The sequence below is a fragment of the Lagenorhynchus albirostris genome, chromosome 1 (genome assembly GCF_949774975.1).
Source record: "Lagenorhynchus albirostris chromosome 1, mLagAlb1.1, whole genome shotgun sequence".
In the NCBI taxonomy this organism is placed as follows: domain Eukaryota; kingdom Metazoa; phylum Chordata; class Mammalia; order Artiodactyla; family Delphinidae; genus Lagenorhynchus; species Lagenorhynchus albirostris.
This window is the reverse complement of record NC_083095.1, coordinates 155686928-155708509: the sequence shown is the minus strand read 5'-3', so window position 1 is coordinate 155708509 and position 21582 is coordinate 155686928. Positions and strand designations below refer to the sequence as shown.

The 21582-nt window shown below is 52.0% G+C and overlaps 1 protein-coding gene across 1 annotated transcript in view; it reads right to left on the bottom strand.

Annotated features, from left to right (window-relative positions):
- ADARB2 (adenosine deaminase RNA specific B2 (inactive)) overlaps positions 1–21582 on the bottom strand; it is a 363438-nt gene that overhangs the window by 27723 nt on the left and 314133 nt on the right. Inside the window, exon 4 of the mRNA XM_060170687.1 lies at positions 4802–4916. Within this exon, the coding sequence (XP_060026670.1) occupies positions 4802–4916 (115 nt within the window). The remainder of the gene's footprint in view (positions 1–4801; positions 4917–21582) is intronic.

Sequence of the window (21582 nt, the reverse complement as noted above, 5' to 3'; positions counted from 1 at the left end):
GTACGCGGGCCTCTCACTGCTGTGGCCTCTCCCGTTGCGGAGCACAGGCTCCGGACGTGCAGGCTCAGCGGCCATGGCTCATGGGCCCAGCCGCTCCGCGGCATGTGGGATCTTCCCGGACCGGGGCATGAACCCTTGTCCCCTGCATCGGCAGGCGGACTCTCAACCACTGCTCCACCAGGGAAGCCCTAAACCCCAGATTTAAAATCAATTGTCCATCACACTCCTTATTGTGGGGCACATCAGCCCCCATGGATCTTAATGCTTCTGAGCCTGTGTCCTGTGTCTCCACGGAGATGCTGCGTCAACTTCACGTTTCTCAGCAACCACTTAGCAATGACTGTGATTAATTCCTTGGAATCCAGATGATAATTTCTCATCTTTCGTCACAGCCAGGGCTTCTGTTTAGGGTTTTTGTCCAGTTCATCTCCAGCTTATCTCCCTGTGCCCTCCCAGGCAGAAATAAAAGAGCCCACTTTTAATTTTATGATCAAAGTAATTTCCAGTCACTCAGGGAGAAGATGGAAAGAAAGAGTTTTGGAATATGGGGAATAAAGTCCCTGAATCCTGCTTCTGCAAGGGCTCTGTGAAGATGGGCTTCCCCGAGTGCTCCTGGTGAACTGAAAGAAGTTTCACCCGTATTTAAGCTGGCAGGATTTACCGAGTGCAAGCGGGAAAACAGTGTTTAAGTGCCCGTGCTTCTCAAGCCAGAGCCTGGCATGGACCCTGCAAATGAGATTCTCCACCTCCCGTGCTCACCTGAGCAAAACGCACGCAGCAAGCACCTCCTACAACTCACAACTCAGAAAAGCTTGCTAAGGTTCCACTGCTGAGTTAATCTTCACGATTAACTTCGCGATTTTCCCCAATAAGACAGGTCTGACCACTCTGCCCAGAGTGTCTGGTGCTCTGGATGGGGTTGTTCTGGGCTGTGTTCTCTCCTGCCCGACTTCAAGGGACGTGCATTTCTTCAGGGCACTTATAAATCTCAGATGTTTGTGTATGTTTAAAGCTGCACATTAACTTAAATGGGAAAGAGTGTTTGTACAAGCCAGAGCTTCTGCATATATTTTGCAGGCCAGGCTAGCAAAAGACAGGTTTAAATGTAAACTTCTAAAAATATACACTAGGAAACTCTTTTTTTCTGGCTGTTTAATAACCTTAGAAATAAACAATTACATGGACAGATCTTCAGTATCACGCCCGGAGCAGCGTCCAGAGGCAACCTGGGCAGGAAGGACAGGAATCTGCAGCCGCATTGTAGCGCCGCCCCTCCAAGATGTGAGGGTCACCCAGACGCTTGGTCTTGGTGTCTGTACGTCTTAAAATCGACAATAAAGATTCCCACTTTTCCCACTTCTCGGGGTCGGAGCAATCTACTGATTAGTGTATGTGAAAATGTTATCAAAATTATAAATTTCATATCAAATAAGAATCATTATTAACAGCCCCTCAAGAATCGCTTCCTCATGGAAATGCCTGGAGCCGTCAGAGCCATCGCCTGACAACGGGCTCAATAATGTGGTCCAGGTTTGGATTTGAGAGGGTGGTTTGTTTCTCCTCCCTTTCCAGACCCTATGGGAAGGAAAAGGTTCCAGAGGGAGCAGATCTGTGACTCTGGTGCGATGGAGGAGGGTGGCTTGACCTCCACAGTCTGCTGGAGAAGAAGCCCTGGGGGTGCAGAGGAGTGAAATGCAGAGGGTGGAAAGGGGTCCCAAGTTCCAGCACAGACCAGCTGCCGCAGGGGCTCCTCGTGTCCCAGAGAAATCGTGATACTCCAAGTCGGGCCCAGGGGCAGGCGAGAGCCTGCGTCCCAGACAGGACTCACCAAGTTACATTTTAATTAAGTGGCTGCCCCACTGGGCCAGCCTCCCAAGAACACAGAGTAAAAGGTAGATTAACAACAAGGAAGGAAGGTAAAAGCCTGGGGATTAACTCAGAATATTAAAAATATGACAAAAATGTGAATGAAGGAAAGAATTTAACAAATAAATGATATAAGGGAAAACTGCACAAATAAACAGCTTAAATATGTCAGGCAAGGACTTCCCTGGTGGCACAGTGGTTAAGACTCTGCACTCCCAATGCAGGGGGCCTGGGTTCGATCTCTGGTCAGGGAACTAGAACCCACATGACACAACTAAGAGTTCGCATACCACAACTAAGGAGCCAGCGAGCCGCAACTAAGGAGCAGACCTGCCACAGCTAAGGCCCGGCGCAACCAAAAAGAAAAAAATGTCAGGGAAGGTGACTGGCTGACATCCGCACAGTATTATGAAATTATGTAGCATTCAAGTAAAAAAGACCCTTCCCTTCTGTGGGCAGCGGTGGGGCGACCACTGCAACTGAATGTGTCAGACAGGATGTTTCTAGTCAGAGATACTAGATAAGAGATCATAGAAAAAACCCTTGAAAATACCGAGGGCAAGTCAGCTTGAGCTCAGCGTCCCCCAGCAAACACTTCCAGGAACAAGAGAACCAAGTCAAGACACTTAGGGAGACGTGGACATTCAGTTTCTCTCCTGCGCATTTTAATGGTGCTTCTAGAGACAGAAAGAGGGCGGCGTGGATGCTGGGGATGGAGCGGCTGGGCCCGTGAGCCATGGCCGCTGAGCCTGCGCGTCCGGAGCCTGTGCTCCGCAACGGGAGAGGCCACAACAGTGAGAGGTCCGCGTACCGCAAAAAAAAAAACAAAAAAAAAGAATTAAGATTAAATTGCCCATCAACTTTAAGTAAGTGAATATTTGAAAGTATTTCTATTAGTAATTTTGCACAATCCTTCCTAATCTCTTTTTAATCAACATGTTTATTAAATCTTCTCTTTATAACAGGAAAGTAAATTTCAGCAGTTTATCCTTCCATGTTCATAAATTACTAATTACTGTAGGTTTACCTTGTAAAGTCTCACTTTCACGTAATACAGTTACTTCCTTTAGATAAATTGCTTGCACGTAAAGCAGTGTATTACTGGCCACTTTTAAGTATCATTTCCCCACCAGTCTTTGTGAAACATCACTGCTTTCCAAGGGAAGTCTGAGAGTAGCTTTTCAGATTTTCTGGAATTGAATTTCCCAGAAAAGTGGAAAGATGTTGGACAATCACAGCTATAGAGCTGGGAAGTATTGAAAAACTACTCACTAATCCTACTGACGTATGCGTTTGGGGTTGGAGTACACTGCACAACAAAGAAGCAATGTTGATTGGTGCCTTTGCCCCCCCCCCCATCCTTCCTTCTCTCCTTCCCATTCATCACTCAGCCCAAGCTAATTTAAACTATGTTATCCTGGAATCTGTGCAGAGAAATGCATGTGACACTCCAAATCTTAAAATTTGCCGAAGTTTGTGGCTGTGATCCTCCAGCCCTGCACGTAACTTCTTTGCACATCGAATCTAAACTCTAAGAGTCAGGAAGGCAGCGCTGGATCTGTTTTGTTCTCTGCTGTTTGCCCAGAAGCCAGGAGGGCCTATGGCCGCGGCAGATGCCCAGTCATAATCTACAGAGGACACGGACCTGGCACGTCTCTCTAAATGCTGTATGTACACGAGCACACTTAACCTTCCAACGACCCCCAGGTAGGTTTGACCATCACCCCCTTTTAAAGGTGGGGAACCGAGTCCCAAAGAGGCCAGCTGGCCTGGTCACAGCGCTAGTCACAAGAGTTGCTGGGTTCAACCCTGGGTGCCACCCCACTGCGTCCTGGTTACCATGTCCCCGGGGGGGGGGCGTGTCTGTCCTCCGCACCCATTACGCGTGCAGAGTGGAGCCCGCGCCCGGTTAGTGGCTGCCGTGGCTACGTGGATGGAGCGCCGCCTCCAGCAGCCGTGGTCTGGACTGAGGGGGCTCTTAGCCCTCAATCTGGGACATTTCTTATTCTATAAAGGGGCAGGTGTTACCGAATGTGAGTGGATCGGGCGGGATGCCTGCCACCAAATTCAACAGTATCATTGATGGAGCAGAATTGCCTTTGACTTAGAACATTATAGAGTAATTTTTACATTTCAAAGTTTTTCATGTACTTTATCCTAGGCACCAAGTTACATTGTGAAGAGGCATTTTTATTTCCATTTTACTAAGCTGCCCAAAGTGGAAGGGTTAAATCATATGTCCTGACCCCAGTGGCCTTGCACTTGACACTGCAGGAGCCCCTGGGCGTCCAGAATGAGGGGAAAAATGGGCCAGTCGTCTGGCTGTTAGTCGACTTCTAACATCCATATTTTTGGACATCAGGTAGATGGTCTCTTCAAGTCTTAGACTTGGTCTACACTGGCAGAGAAAGTGTGTGTCTTTGAAACCTAACTAGCGCCAAAGTCAATTATTTGTTTTCAATAATCATTCTCTGGTAGGTCATTACCAGTTCGCTCCAAACTTTGGAACTAGAAACAGTTGAATTCAAATAACCAGCTAGCTATTTATTATTAGTAGGTTAGTAGTGAGGTGTTTTCACCAAAAGTGACAGCTTAAAATTAAGCATCACTTTCTCCCAACCTGGCTTGTAAGAGCGGCCATGGCCTTGATGGTTGGATGGACTGTTTCCTGCCAGTTCTGTCATCCTGAGAAGGGGACTCCATTAGTGAGCAGTTAGGGGTGGGGGCAGGAAGGAGTGTGTTCAGTCCTCTGTGTGTGTGGAGGCAGCTTTGGGGCAGCTGGTCATCTACTTTGTCACTGAGTCTGGGTCTTATCTCTGCTTTTCTTTCCGTGTCTTCGTGGGGAAGAGAGTCCTGGTTCCCAAGCTCGAGCCCACGCTAGGCTACGCTCCTTCCTGGTGGGTGAGGTGCCCGAGGGGAAAGCAAGAGGCATTACCTTGGGTCATGACGATCCCGGCCAGCGCCTTGTGGCGGGCGTGCGCTGACGCCAGGCCCATGGCCAACTCGTGGAACTTCTGCGTGACCAGCTGGGACACCGTGTCGGCGAATTCCTGAAAGACACAAGCAGCAGGCCTCTGTGACGGCTGCGCCGCTGCCATGTCCTCCCTCCTCCAAGCTGCGACCCCACGGGCGCCTGAGGTCCCCCTGCCCTGCGGCGCCCTGCCACCCAGGCACCGTGACCCCCCCAGGCCTCGGGACCCCAAATCTGCGGCCTTGATTCTGAGACTCAGCCCCCGGCGTGGACCCTGGGCACAAGCCCCTGAGCCTATGCAGAACCTTCGGGTGGGGGGACCGTCCCCTACATCCCTCCCTGCCTTGCAGAGGCTTCCTGCGGGGCGTTTGCACACACACATTGAGCAATTGGTTCCCACTTTCTTCTCCGCGTCACAGAACCAATTCTAAACTCCCCCCCCGTGTCCAGGGACCGCTCCCCACAGCTCCTCCACAGCCTGCTCCTTTCAAGTTTCTGCACACGTGCATGTGTACAAACACACACACACAGATACACACTCGTACATGCACGATACACACGTGCACATACACACACACACAGAGAGACCCACGCACGTGGCACACGTACCCATGCACACATGTGTGTACATGCATACACATATGCACGCATACATTCAGACATCGCAGCCACACACGGACACACACATGCCACACACACACACACACACGCACAAAGATACATGGGATGTGTACACGCACACAAACACCAAGGTGATGTAATCCTGGTTGTGGAGTTTTCTGAAATGACCCGTGTTTCTACAACAGTGGCACATGTGAGACTTGCAGGCCCGTGTTCCCCAGAGAGCTAGGCTGTCGACTCCTGCCTTGCTCCTGGTCCCGCGGCTGAAGCACCTGCAGTGGCCCCATCACGGCTTTTCAGTCGACTTTCACAGGCTTGGAGTCAGAGATCCCGGTGTGCATCCACGTGGGCCCGGTTTCATATCCTCTGCCCTCGCACGGGGGTTGGGGGGGCGGAGGGCAGGGGCCCCATCCAGCTGGAGGATCGGGCCGCTTCTGCCGGTGTGAGCACGGGACCATCCCCCCCACTCGCCGTTCCCCCTGGCAGGGTGGTCCAGCATCCGCGGCCGCGCCACGGGGCGCCTCGCCTTTCGCTCTGGAATCGAATTCTGGCGCCTTTGTGTCGCCTTCCGTCCCCAGGAGGCGAGGGCGGAGCTGGTGCCCTTTCCTCCTCCAGTAACTTTCCAGGCGCTTCCCCGCACCTTCAATGGTCCTTTCCCTTCTTTTTAAAATGAAGTTTCTGAACGTGCAGGAGGTGATGAGACCGACAACATGACAGAGGAGACATCTATCTCATCCCTTTGTGTCCATTGGACGGGGCCCTGTGGGGCCTCAGAACAGGACGCCCCAAACCACTGAACAATGACATGAATTACACAAAAGCCGGCTTCATGCAGAAGCCCAGAGGCCAGTGCGCTTCGCTCAGGGACCCAGAGCAGACCCAGCGCCAGCACCGCCTTCTCGCTGTCCCCGCTTCGGTCTGCAGGGAGGTGCTTCTCACTACTGAAACCACGTCTCTGCCAGGATGTGGCCGGGATGGCAGGGATGGGACGTCCACCCAGCAGCCTTGGCTCAGACCCTCCTCTCGAAGCCCCACCCCCTGCTTCTGGGGAACTGGCTCTCTCTCCTGCGGAGCTTCAGCGGGACAGCCCGCCTACAGGGAGTCGGGGCTGAGCACTGTTCATGAGGAGGCACGTTACCAGGCGGCTTCATCCTGGGTGCCTGGCGCCCTGGTGGAGCCATTCCAGGAGAAGTTGACGCAGAACAAATCAGAGCTTGTTCCTGACTCTTGCGGTTACGCGGGTGAAGGGTCACCCCCCCCTCCGCCTGGCGAGGCGGGTGGGGCAGCGGACGGAGGTGGGTTGGGTTGTCCAGTCTCTCCAAGGGTGATGAGGACCTCTGCTAGTGGACATGACCTCGGACCCAGCAAACCTCCCATGAAAGGGCTGCAACCCCAAGGGGGGCCCGGGGTTGGGGGGCTGTCCCACCGGCCGGTCAGGCCCCTGGTCTGTCCCAGCAGGCCTGACCCTGGGGTTGGGCTCCTGGCCTGCAACTAGTCCATTGTGCCCCATCTCTTAAAACCGTCCTCAGCTGAGGACACTGCTTTCCATCACCACAGCCCTCGGTGTGGAGCTGGTCCTAGAACCCCGTGCAGCGTCTGTTTGGGGCTTTGTCTGTACTTTGTGCTTCCCCAGCAGCTCCATGTTTTTCATGACGGAGCCCCAACTCCACGCACGTTTGAGGTAGGGGTGTGGCTTGGACGCATCTCACACTTTCTTTGTCCTGCCGTGGACGTGAGGTCCCGCGTGAGTCAGTGATGACGCACATCTCGGATGGAGGACTGTGTGCGCCCACGACCTTTTCAGGGGTGGCAGAGCACACACGCTGGCTGGTGGGAGGGTAGACATTTCAGGAAAAAATTAGTGATGTTTCTTCACCCGTCGTTCTGGTTATTTCCTGACTCTAACATGCTGTCTCAGTCGGCTGAGCTGCCGCCACCAGCACCACTGGCCCCGTGCCCTCGGGGGCTTCCCTGGTGCCCCACCTGGGCCCAGGTCGAGGGGACCATGGCTGGGTGCCAGAGCTGCCCGCCTCCACCTCTGAACCACCCATGCTCCATCAAGACCTTTCTTTTAAAACATCTCCTCCCCTTTAATCCTTTTTTCTTTATCCTTTTTTTTAGGGGTCTTGACATTTATGTTAAGCATGTTTCTCAGTTAACATTTTATAAAGGTGAATTGAAAAAGAAAAAAGCAAAGATTTCTTTAACTTTTCTTACTTTGGGTGAAGGACAATCTAATTAAGATGTAGAGGGGTATTTAGCTGGTTAAAATTTATCTCTGGTATTTAACCAGTATTACTTCCTAGGACTGCTTTGAAAAGTCTTGCTTACAGGGAATTTTATGGAATGTTTATATATTGAACTATAACCCTTAGCTTTTCTGGGTTTAAAAGTCAAAGGAAGAGAATCACGAATAACCATCTCCATCGGAAAAAGAGCATCTCCTCTATTACGGGGACCCGAGTTGTCTCTTTACAGACCTTCTGGAGTCTTTGGGAAATGAACAGTTTTTGGTTTTGGAAAAGGCTGGAGAAACGCAGTCTGCGAGCTTTTCTGCTCCGAGGCCCCCTTTCCCCCCACAAGGCCACCCCCTCTCCTGCCTCTCCCCGGCACCCCATCTACTGCACCACAGCTATTTTCAGTGATTGGCTTTAATTAAATCACATACATGATTATAGCTGTATGTAGTTCTTCATAGTTGGATTTGTGTATGTAAGTGACGTTGTCATTGATTGCATGGGGTGTTAGAAGCCAGGTGCAAACTCGGAATTCACGTAGGGAGATGCAAACCTACCGTCTAATTTAACAGTAGGAATTTTTTATGTCTTAATCACTTGGGATTTAATATATACAGTCAACTTTGGTTACTGTGAACCCAACTAATCAAACCCTGAGGTAATTTGATTTTTCCCCACCTGGCACTTGGTTTATGATAGAAGCAGCTAAATGCTCAAAAGCAGGCTTGCATCGAGAATTATTTTTATAAATTCAAATTCCAGGGCACGTCTGCGGGCTGTGTGGCGTTCCTTCGGTCTCCTAGGGTGGAGACGTGCATCCCAGCTAACAGCAAACTACTTAAAGCATATTTTTTGAGCGCCCAGGCCGAGCGGTCCTGCATCACTGCTTTCTGGTCTAGTCCATCCTGGGTGGGAGAGGAGGGATCCCACAGAGATCCCACGTCTGGCTTAGGTCAGCCCTTGGGCACAAGCACAGTGAGAGTCGTGGTGGTGAAGCCCCCCCTGGAAACCTCAGGGTGGGCGGTCTGCCCATCAGGACAGTGAACAGGGGAGGGCCTGGGTGGGGCAGGAGAGGCTGGACCTGGGGACAGTTGAGAAGCCGGCTTTGTTATATCGAAAGCCCTACGCAGGGAGTCTCTAAAGATGCAGTCCAAAAGTCCCGAATGAAGTGTCACTTGCAACATAAATTCTTTGTTAAATATGAAAAAGAGAGACATCCAGTCATACTCGTTACTGCTGGTGATTTAGCGATTTAGAAAATGCCTCAAAGGTCCCTTGGTAGCGGGAGAGCATTATTGCGTCTTCCGCAATTTGGTCACGGCCTCTCCGAGCACTTAAGTGGCAGGGAAGTGTGATCCCCTGAAGGCCCCTCCCCCTGGAGGCCTCAGGACCCCGCCCCAGCTTTTCTCAGGGCAGGAACAGGTGGGGTGGATGGGACAGGGGGCCGTAGAATCTGCAGTGCTGCCCCGAGTCCCTGCAGGGGCCCGATGAGCCTTGGTCTGAAATTGGTCAATGCTGTTCTTGCAGAAATTGGCACAGCCTGGACATTTGGACCAGAAACGATCAGAGGAGACAGGATCTGGCTTCTGGTTAAATCGTGGTGATAATCAGGTGCTTCTGCTTCCAAAGGTTAAGTGGGGAAGTTGGCCCTGCATTTAATGAGCTGTGTGTTACTGTACTTAATGAAAAACAGGAACGCGAGGCTACCTAGGCTTCTGCGTGTTGTGGTCTGCACGCTGCCTGTCGGCCCAATTACCACGGCAAATTAACAGCATTATTTAAATAGGAAAACAAACTTTAAATAGGAACACCAAAAGACTCAAACTCTGCTCATTTCCAACACTAATATTTTGAAAGGCTTAAGTAAATAAAATGTGTTCAGATTTGCAGTAGCAGTCCTCAGGGTAAAATTGACATTCAGCCAAAGTGGTGAGGATATTAAAATCGATAGATTATGAGGGAGAGAGCCGTCAGTAAATATTTTCCTGTTGAAATCCCTTCTTTGGGTTTATACTGCTGAAATATCAGAAAGGTTAGATTTGCATATGGGCGGGGCCAGGCGGGACCTGGGACACCCCGTGCCCTTCCTGTCCACCTTGTCTGCAGCACACGACGGTGGGTGGGCGCCCTGGAGGTGGGCGTGCCAGGGGCCTAGGGAGTGGGGCCATGTGCCCCCGCTGTTGGGACTCAGCCTCCATAGAGCACAGCCAACTTGTGCTCCTTCTTGGCCGTCCACGCGGCCAGAACCGGGAAGGCAGGAGAAACGCTGGCAGGATGGTCATCCGGCCACCAGACAGCGGTACACAGCTCAGAGGGATCCCAGTGAATAGGAGAGGATCTTCCCCACCTTCCGTCTCGATACTCCTTCGTGTGTCCGGGGAAAAGCGCATCTCCAGGTCTTGGTAATGACTCCCGTTTGTTGACAATGGCAATAAAGCCTCAATCAATTTCAAAGTCAGGGACTGGTGAACACGTGTCCCACTAAATAACTCAAGTTACCTGACTACTCAGTTTTTCTATATCTCAAATTACGGAGAGGCCAATAACAAATTTGAAGGAAGGCATGAGAGATGGAAGCCCTTTACCCCCCTTTCCATGGCATCGTGGGAAAAGCTCTGAACTGGCATCAGAGGACAGGCTTGAGTTCCTTCACACCCTCTCTGAATTGTTCAGCCACCACCGGGCAGTTAGCATCTCTGAGCCCTCGGTCTCCTTTCTGTAAAAGAGGCACTGTAAGAATTACCTGTAAAGTCCATGGTCCTGAATCTCAGCAGGGAGACCCAGGCCTGCAGCATCCGCCTAGACACTTCTGGATGACGTTTTCTTTCCAATGTTGCCAGAAGTAGTTGCTCCACGGGCACCAGGGGCTGCATGGAAGCGGAAGTCCACGGAGGCTGGAGGACCTCTTCAGGGTTGGCCCCCGCCTGTCGTGGGCAACAGGGAGGTAACTGCACGACCCTGCCCCTCAGTGTCCTGTGGCTGCTCCCAGCTCGGGTGTTTCGGCGGGACGGCCCCGAGCCTAGGAGGGACGCATCCTGGCAGACAGTGTTTTCCAAAGACGGCTGCGCCCTTGTCTCCCACGCTGCTGGCTCTTCTCACCAGTGATCTCCACCTGCCACCTGCCTCCTATCCAGTAGGCTGCGCATCATCTCCTCGGAGATGTCTCACCCGCGGAGCGAGAGGGACGGTGGACCGTGAACGCACGCATCTGTGTCTGGGTCCTGGATGTGACCTCTCGGGATGCAGCTGGGCGTAGCCTCATGGAGAGGCCGCGGGTGAGCTTCCCCGGGAGGGTCCTCGGCCCGCAGTGACCTGTGGAGCACAGCCCAAACGACAGCGCAAGAGCAAGACGCACGATGGTGTGGTTTTGAGCTGTTGGGTTTGGTGAGGTTTGTGACACAACGACAGCGGCTAAAGCAGATGTGGCGAAGGTGCTGCTAGACCGTGATGGGCAGTTTGGCAGAGGGCTTGGATCAGGCCACTCCTGGCGTCGCTACCTAACAGCAGCCTGACTTTGCGAACATTATTTGGCCTGGACGTTCTCACCTCTCCAACAGGAATAGTGCCTGGGTCATGGGATTTTTATGGGGTGAAATGAGAGCCCAGAGGTAGGTGCTGAAAATAGTACCTGGTACTGAAAACTCAGCGTCGAATCCGCCAGCGTTAAGTGTTTTGTTATTATCGTCCAAACTGTGTGTACACAGTGCTTCCGCGAGACGGTACAGAGATAACCTCTCGGCTCTTCTCGGCACCACTGTCTGCTCAGCACGAAGCTGTTTAAAGTTCACGTTTGATGCCATCAGGCAGTGTTGAGCGGTGTCTGTGGAGACCACCGTTCCCGAAGCACTTCTCGTGTGCCGAGTGGCTTCCCTGGGCCATCGCTCCCCGCCCGCCTGGCCAACCCTGAGCCCTCGGTGCACCATCTGCTGGGCAGGCTTTCCGAGAGCCCGGGTCACGGGTGAACAACGAGGAACTGGGAAAGCTGCGCGTTGACTTAATCTAAACCCCTGGGCATGGAGGCTGTGTGTATTTTGGACCCAAGTCCAATCTTAAGGAGAAATCACATACACGTCAATGTTTCATGCAGTCATTTTTTAGTGAAATCACGACAATTTGGGGTGAGGAGTTGCTCACCAGTTAAATTATTTGCTTGCCCTTTCATCAGCTTTAAATTTGTTATTATTGTTCAATCTGGAAGACAGTCTCTTTAGTGACGATGCATTTGGACATTAATGTTTGGAGTCAGGTGCACCCGCACTGCAGGCTACCTGGCTTATCCACTCATTTTTCGGACTTCAGTCCACCCTGATTTCATCCTCGGGCCACAGTGTTCTGTGGTTGGTCACTGATGAACATCACGCTCATGAGTCTGACACCCGAGGACCAGAGCCCCGTCTCTGTCACCCTGGCAACGGCAATGTCCCTCTCCCCCAACAAACACCCCAGTCAAAGTGTGCGTTCGCCTTTGGGGCCTCTGGAGCACCCCCCACCCCCCAATTGTCAGCATTGGGAAGGGGTCTCTAGGAGCTGTTGCCGTGGAAACCTCGCTGTATCTAGAAAAGCCGGGGGAGAGGCCGAGTGGAGGCTGTTTCTCAAACATTTCTATTCTTATTTCGTCTCTGAACCTGTCCCCTGGGGAAAAGAATCAATCAAAATTTATTGAGCAAGACACTAGTGAAATCCAGAGACTAATCAGACAGGGTTCTCTGTATAGAGAAGCCCGTGACATGACGTCTGTCTGGGGCTGGGAGCCCGCCGGGTGCTGAGTGCCTGGGGCAGCCTGTCCCCTTAATCCAAGGGTCCCCAGCCCCCAGACCACGGACCGGTACTGGTCTGTGGCCTGTTAGGAGCTGGGATGCACAGCAGGAGGTGAGCGGCAGGCGAGTGAGGGAAGCTTCCTCTGCAGCTCCCCATGGCTCCCCATGGCTCCCCACCACTCCCCGTTGCTCCCCGTCACTCCCCGTCGCTCCCTGTCGTTCCCCACCGCTCCCCACCACTCCCCATCGCTCCCCATCGCTCTCCGTCGCTCGCATTACTGCCTGAACCAACACCCACCCCCCACGCCATCTGTGGAAAAATTTGTCTGCCATGAAACCCGTCCCTGATGCCAAAAAGTCTGGGGACCACTGCCTTAATCCACATCATCGTCCTAGAGGTGGTCACTGTTGCTACCCTGTTCACAGACCAACAAGCTGAGGTGGAAGAAGTAGACTTCCCTGCAAGTCTGGTTGGACCCCCCACAGGTGGGAGCCACTGTCCTGCCTGGAGACGGCTGCTGGGGTGGGGGGCAGTGAAGCGCTGCCCCTTACACCAGTCTGGGTTTCCTGACTGCCTCAAGTCATGAAGTGACCTCGGTTATTGGAGACGGAGGACTTCCTGGAGGAGGCAGGAGGCCCCTCCCAGTAGCAGAGCTGCTTAGGGGCATCTGTGGGCCCACAGGGCCTGTCGCGGATGCTCTGAATCAGACCTCCGGGCAGCACAGCTGGAGCTCAGATGCTTCTAACACACAGCACATTTGACAACATGTGACAAAGATGCTGTCCCTGAACAAATCGCACAGGGTCCCTGAGCTGGTTTCAGCCAGGCCTGTCTTTTCAGCCACCACCGCCCACTACCCCGTCCCTCTCGGCCTGGTCCAGTTTTAGTAGGGGTTCTACTGGGTCGGCTCAGCCAGACCCCTCTGACCTGCTGTTCCCTCCTAGTGGTTTTCCATCCGCTGCCCAACCCGGCCCTGGGCTGCAGTCCCACCGGCCACGCTGTGATCTGAGCTCGGCTCCACGCCTCCTTGCAAGGCCATCGCAGGGGTCTTTACCTGCCGCCACTGTCCTCCCCATGAATAACGTCTTCCTTCTGGTGCTTTAACAGTGATACTGAATATTTCTTTTCTTAACATTGTCTAAAAAATGGAGGGGATCAGAAACAGCAATGGGGGAGGGTGGGGAGGGGCAGGAAGCCAGATGTGGGTGGGGACGGTGGAGCTGGGACAGGCCAGGTGATGGTGACAGGAAAGCCAGTCGCTCTGCCGCACCTCCTGGGGCCAGAAAACCAGACAGATGGACACCTCCGTGCGAGAGTGCTGAGCTGAATTGTGTGTGGTGGGACTTTAGCCCTTGCTGTCATCCCTGGTCTGCGGTCCCCATGCGGCCCCTACACAGCCGGCCGGCCTCCCCTTGCTGGGCTCCAAGCTGGGCCCCCTTCTCTCCCTGTCGCTTTGGTCTACACAGGCCTCATGCCACCCTGGGCTACTGTGAGACTCCCACCCAATTCAGCCCTCAGAGGAAGCCCCCTGCCCTCCCTCCTGACCCTGGAAACACAGAAACCCACCGAATGAATCTTGGAGCAGAACAGCGAGGTTCCCTCCGATCTTGTCTCCCCGCCCCTGGCATTGGGGGGCAGTGTCTAAGCTACGGGTTTCTTGGTGAAATGGGAGACAAGAGGCCCCTCAGTACCTATGATGGATTTACAAAGACGGGTAGGGAGCTGGTCACACTCGCAAACTCCAATTTTATCAACACGAAGGCATTTAAAATCTTGTACTGTTGGCATTTAAAAATTCTACATGATGAGTTCCATTAAAGAAAGAGGGGAGGGACTATGGCCCCGCGCTCCCAATGCAGGGGGTCCAGGGTCGATCCCTGGTCAGGGAATAGATCCCACACGCGGCAACTGAAGATCCTGCATGCCTCAACGAAGACCCCTCACGCCGCAACTAAGACCTGGCGCAGCCGAATAAATAAATAGATAGATAGATAAATAAACAGATATTAAAAAACAAAAGGAAACAGGGGAAATGAAGAAAAGAGGTTCTTTGGATAAGTTTTTTTCCCCGTAAGATGTTATGGAAAATACCGAATGAACCTTTTTGGCCAACCCAATACTGTTGCGGGAAACGGGACTCGTGAAAGAGCCCCAGGGCCAGCATGCCGCCAAGTGTAGACTGTGGGTGAATTAGCCAGCTGTCGGCTGTCGTCAGGCTCTCAGGCTCCTCCCTCAGAGAGTGAGTGCAGGGCCAGAGGGCTCAGGGTCACTGGGTCACTAGGAGCCGGGCAGGTAGGAAGGAGGGGAACCTCCTACTGCTGACCTCGGGGGGGGTCCCCTCCCTTGGGAACCAGGTGCCAGAGGGACCAGCACCGCAGGGAAGAGGTGACCCCGGCTGGGAGAGGTAAACCGACTTCCCACAGGTGACCCAGCGTTGGGAACGGGCAGTGGCAGGGTTAGGATTCACATCCAGATGTTTGAATTGTAGCTCCAATATGTGGGCTCCTGACTACAATGTCAAAAGTGACTTCCAAGGGTTTTTTCATAATCGAGGATTTCAAAAAAGCCCCAGATAAAGATCTCATGTTCATTAACTTGAATAATTGAGAATTGAAGCTTGTGCGCACAGATACCTGTGTATCTACACATCGATTAAGTAAATTTGTAGTTATTCACAATTACCCAAATTGTTAGACACCCACAAATCTGTTTAAACATATTAATAGCAGTTACTGCTTTAACAATTAACTTCAAGTCAGAATACAATAAAAATGTAGAAAATGAACTAAAACCGCATTGGAAATGGGATATATCTTTTTTGTTGAACTGGTGCTTTCGGATGTACTCAGGGAGATATTTTGCATCTGGGTTTAATTAGAATCTTTAAATTCTCATTAGTGCACTAACACGAGGATGCTCACAGATGAGGGCCTCTGTTTGGGGTTGATTCATGGCTGTTTGAGTTCATCTGGATTTAAAAAGATGTAAACAAGAAGAGTCATTTCAGCACATCAAGAGAGAAAGACTCTCAATAGGTAACGTAGTTGTTCCTCAAAGGAAGTAATATTTACTTTCTTAGCTTTCGTTAAATTCAAGAACAGTTGTTCAGCTATTGCCTGAGTAATAAGGGATGCTAACACCTGTTCTGCAAAATTATCAGTGATGTCAATGTCATACTTCAAATGCCATAAAGGACGAACTCTCAGCCTCCTTTGTCTTATGACTTTGGCCCCAATCTGCTTTCTTTACCCTGAAAAGAGTTTCCACAGAGGTGAAATAAAGTAGGTTAAAATTGCTAAATAGTTCCAAACAGTGCATCTGCAGCGCTGACTAAAGCTGCGGCCGGGCCATTGCTGTGCGTTTCTTCAAGCTCATGGAGACCTGAGACCAGATATCCGCCACCGCTCATTTCCTGTACGTGACAAATGGGAGAGAGATGCTTGGAAGGTGCGTGTTCTCTAAGCTGAACTTCCACAGTCAAGAAAGTCATTGCGCCCATGCCTTGGACTCAGCACTGCTGCGCACACACCTGGGACCTGGACCTGGTGCTTCTCGCTACTGGAACCAGTGCCACACCAATGGTCACCACACATGCCACCCAACTGGCACGCTATGCCACCAGCAAGTGAAGGTCTTTTCCTGTTGAAGCCAGTCCTTAAAGTCTGGAAGGGGCGAATGTTCAAATGCACAGATACCCATGCAAGGCTACAAGGAACAAGAATATCATGCAAACATGATACCACTGAAGTACATTTCCAGTAAACAACCCTAAAGTATTGGCGATCTATGAATTTCCTGACAAAGAATTCAAAACAATTGTTTTTAAAGAAGCTCAGTGCTAGACAACTCAACAAAATCAGGAAAGCAATTTATGAACAAAATGAGGAACTTAACAAAGAGACAGAAATCATAAAATAAAACCAAACAAATTCTGGAGCTGAAGAATACAATGACTGTGATGAAAAAAAATACAATAGAGAGCTTTGCCAGCAGACTTGATTGAGCAGAAGGAAGAACCTGTGAACTCAAAGACAAGTCACTTGCGATTATCCAGGCAGAGGAGAAAAATAAAGAATAAAAAGAGTGGGATTTATGGGACACTGTTAAAGGAATGATGGATGCATTATGGGAGTCCAGAAGAAGCAGAGAAAGAAAAAGGGGCAGAAAGATTATTTAAGTAAATAATGATAAAAAAGCTTCCTAAATCTGGGGAAGGAAATAGTCACAGACTCAAGAAGCAAAGGATCTCAAGTAGGTTAAGCACCAAGAGGTCTACATCGGGACACATTGTAATTATATTGCAGAAGTCAAAGACAGAGACTTTTGAAAGCAGCCAGGGAAAAGTGACTCATCACATATACGGGAACACCTATAAGGTTACCAGTGGATTTCTCCGCAGAAAGCTTGCAAGCCAGCAGAGATATATTCAAAGTACTGAAAGAAAGAAAAAGGCCAATCTTTAAAAATGAAGATGAGAGAATGTCTTTCCCAGACAAACAAAAACTGAGGAAGTGAATTGCCTCTACGCCTGCCTTACAAAAATGCTTAGGAGTTATTCATACACACGCACACACACACAGGAATACTGTTCACCCTTTAAAAAGGAGGGGATCCTACCATTTGTGACAATGTGGACGAACCTGGAGGGCATTATGCTGAGTGAGATAAGCAGACACAGAAGACAAACTCGGCCGGATCTCACTGACATGTGGAATCTACAATAGAAGCGGCAGGTAACGTTGCAAACTTGTTTAGAGCAAACATGACATGGAGGTGGCTCCTTTGGGTGGGTGTATTCTGGGGGAAGCACAAGGTAACCCTTTGGAGTGAATGGTAGATAGGTTCTTACTAGATTTATGTGGGGAGGTGACAGGGGTTGAGGGGGAGCGGCCTAGATGACCAAGGAGCTGGGCTGTTTTGGGGACGAGAAGCCGAGCTGCTCAGGCAGAGCCTCCAGAGCCCTAGCCTGGATGCCACAGTTTCCCACGGCTGGTGCTGGGGTCTGCCCACCTCCAGGGAAAGCACTCGTGAGCTGTCTAGAATCTATTCGGTGGTTCTGCCGCGTCCTTTTCTGTTACAGGTGCGGAGTCTGAGTCCACAGGGGCGTTTGCTGCGATCCACCCTGACTTCCCCTGGGACTGGCTCAACCCCACTCAGCGGCCGCGGGTCTCAGGTGCTATACTGACTTTAACTCTGTCTGCATCGGTCTAGGTGTGGGGGACTGTGGTGGTGACCCTCCCTGTGCAGTTACTTTAAGGCTATCAGCTCGTCTGCCTTGGGACAAGCCTCTGGGTCGGTGGGTGTCCACCAGGTGCCTCGCCGCTGTTCTCTCCCCAGGGAGGCGTGGGACAGAGCTGGCAGGACGCTCGCTCGGGCCAAAGGCACCTGGACTCTGAAAGGAATCGGACTTACAACCCCACTGAGGGCCTCTTATGTGCAGTGAAAGGGGAGTTTGTCTTCACGTCCCCGGCTTCCTCACGTGGGATGAATGTCCCTCAGAATCGGGAGGAAGGATAAAGTGCCCTTGTTGTAGACGAGGTCTGGGCCCTCCAGGCTTCCTCTGAGCAGAGCAGACGTCTGGTAGCTGCTCTGGGGACAAAGGACCCAGGGTCCCCAGAGGCCTGGGGGGCATCTCAGGAGGGTGGCTAAGCTGTCAGGGTCTCAGGGTGGGGGCCAGGGGGAGAGACTGCATGACGATCAGTGTCTGCCTTGGTCTGGACTGGCCGCCGAGCTGCTTGGCCACCAGGCAGGTGTCCAGGCCCCGCAGGGCATCCGGCTGCACCTGCAGTTGGCCTTCCTGACACTTAGCCACTTAGTCTGGCCTTTGCCTTACTCCCCTGGGCACAGACCGGCCGCCCCAGGGCCCCCTGGGTCAGGAGCTGCTCCGATGGTGGCTTCCGGCCTTGCCCACCTGCACCTTCCTGCTGGGCGCCACTTGGGCCCCAAGGGGACCCTTGCTTAGGGACGATCAGCTGATATGTGGAGGCCCTGAGTGAGGGTCACGCCTCTCACTGGGATGCAGAGCTGGCGAGAGGGGACGCCTGCCCAGCTGCAGGAAAGGCTCACGTGGGGCGAGGAGGGCCGGGTGACCACGTGCTGGACCAGCATCCCACCGTTCTCTGCAGGAAGTGGGACCCGCAGCAGCAAGTCAGTCCCACATCGTCCTGGCCAGATGGGGCGTGTCCTTCCTCTCCTGTCACCACCCCCTTGGCCTCAGCGCCCTGCGGGGTCCTGTCCACAGGCCTCCTTGTCGGGGCCACCATCCTCGGGACACTTTGCCAGGTCAGGGCGCTGAGCCCAGAACACAGGGTCTGAGCTGTGCCCCGAACCTTGGCCACACTCCACTCTCCCGTCCACACCCACTGCCTGTCCTGAGATCCCTAACCTGTCCCAGAGGGAATTTCAGCTAAACTAAGAGAACCTTGAGCACCAGGGCCTGCACTTTTAGTTCCCACACAGCCTGGGAACAGAGCAGACAAATGTCAAAGAAAGACATTTAGAAAGAAATGGGAAACATTACATAAGTTACTTTTTCAACAACCATCACTTTACCGTGAAGCCTATTCATCCCCCTGATTAGACAAAGTGCTTTGCTCTGAGGCCGGGCTGTGGTCCTTCTCTGTGAAGACGTCTGAAATCATAACATACTTAGAAACCCAGCAGTTTTCTCTTTTTCCTGATACGATGAAGTGGGTGTTTGTTGGTGCTGCATTGCACCAGGCGTGGAAGAAACCTCTGTTCGTCTTGAATGGGTGGTGGCAAAGCCTCATGGGACTGGTGGCTGCACTGCAGAGTGAAACATGGTCACTCCCCCTGGACATTGTGCATCTCAGGGGAGGCAACCCAGGTCCTCTGCCTGAGGTCTCAGCCACAGCTACCCCGGGCTGTGAGCCCACTCACAGCAAGTTTGCTACCCGAGGGCCCAGATAAAGGACTGAGAGACCGAGGTGTGCACCAGGGCCATAGCCTATTCTCCAAGATAAGGGTCCTTGTTAAGAGGATGATTCTGACACGAGGACCCATCCTGGATTTTCTTCAATAACTTGTGGGGAGAAAAAAACCCAAAGCCTTTTGGGAGCAGGTATGTTGCTAAGAAACCAATATTCTTTGACTGAAAATTTGAACCTCTTTAGAAAAGTCTGTGTCACATCCAGAGAGAGAGAGACAGAGACAGAGACAGAGAATGAGAGAGAGATTTCAAAGCTGCCTTACTCTTTTGAGGGGTCGGTTTTATTCTCTTCCCCTCTGTCTTTCTTCTTGTGCGCATTTAAAGAACTGTTAATAGGTTTTGGAGAGCAATCTTGCCTTTGCTGTGAGCATCTCGGATTTCCACTTTGCATTTTAAGGGCGCTCCTTGGGAAGACTTGGAAATGCCAGACAAACTATTACGCCAACGGAGGTCTGTCCAGTTTCTGATAAAACCAGAACTAATTTATTTTTTGTTTATCCTCCACTGCATTTGACAAAGCTTCCTCTGGAGATGTGTATCTTCATTCTCCGTTCCTTTGGTTTGTCATCTTTTTGTGCTTTGTTTTGCAACAGACAAGGGACAAAAATCTGACACCAACCTTGGAAGATGGTAATGCATTCAAGATTTTGTTTTCCTCTCAGATCTGATAAAAATCTTGCCTAAAACCATGTCCAACCTTTTCAGCAGGAAGTCCAGATGGCTTTGCAGCCTGGATAACAGACTGCAGTCACTGACGCTTTGCAGAGTGTCAGCAGGGCAATGCCTTTCTTGAAACATAAATGGAAAACAAAAGACAGCATCTGTGCTCCAGGCAGGGCTGGGGGCAGAGGGGCTGGGGGCAGAGGGGCTGGCGGGTGCCTGGGAAGGGAAGAGCAAACAAAGGACAGATCTTAGACCTTCTCAGAAGACAGTCTCCTGCGAAGGAGAACTCCATCAGGTGGGACGGGGAGTGAGGGGGGAGACGGCTGAAGTCAGCCGCAGATGGCCCCCAAAATGGATGATCTGAGATGAGGAAGAGCTGAACTTCCCTCCCACTGCAGGTGAGTTGTCGCTGATAGGATCAGCTGAGTGTGTCTGCCGCATCCCTGCACCCGTGCTCCTGCAGAGTCCACTGCGGGAGGTCTCATTTCCGACGTCCACTGGAGGCTGCCGTGCTGACGTTTATCATCAGCGTTGAGTGTGGGGCTGGAGGCCCAGGAAGAACAGAGATGGCCCAGGCGCTGCGGGAGGGCCGGCTTCCCCATTTCCCACTCATTAGCAGAGCGAGTGAAGCCTCCTTCCTGTCCTCTGCTGGCCACAGCTGGCAGATTTTGGGTGGATGATGTCGTTTGCACAGTTAGCCGATGAGGCCCTTTGGCTCTGGAGAGATGCGCTGTAGGGTTGACTTCTATTTTGCAGCTGGAGAAACGGCCCCAAAGAAGGCAGCCAACTCCTAAGTGACTTTCCCTCGATGCCAGGCCCAGGGGTGCCTTTTCCTACAGTATCTCCAGCGGCCTTCCTCCTTTACACTAATGTCTCGCTACCCCATCCAGCAGCGATACCATGGAGTAAAGCTTCCTTGCCTTCTTCTTTTCTCACTCCCAATTTCAAAGCTTTGTGAAGCCTCCGATGGCATCCAGCCAGCCCATATCCTGCCCTCTGTCGGGTGTTTCCTCTACCACGGCCAGCCCTAATTAGCTCCACCCGATCGACCGACGTGTGTGCACCCTGGTGTTAAGCGGTGGGTCTCCTCCTTGTCTGCATATTATGTTCTCCTGGGGAGATTTCAAAACATTCCAGGGCAAGGCACCAGCCTGCACCGACTATAATGGGTGAGGGCGGGACGGGCGGGAATGTAAATAGCTCACGTTTGCTTCTAGTGGAAGCACTTTGAATGTCTTCATGGTGTGTGTCCATCTCCTTTCAGCTGTTTACACCTCAGTGTTCCAGGAAGGCCAGCACAACGTCTTCCTGTTTGGGGTCACGTCTTAACATGTAGGACGCAGCCCGGACACAGGGACGCCTGCCATGCTGACTGGCCGATTGCTGGGGGCCGGAGGCATGGATATGATCCAGGAGGGAGAAAAGTCAGAAGAATGAAAAACCAAGAAATGACCTTCAAGCATGTTACAAAGTCTCGAAAAGCCTATGAGGCAGTCTGGAGCAGGAAGCGAGGTGGG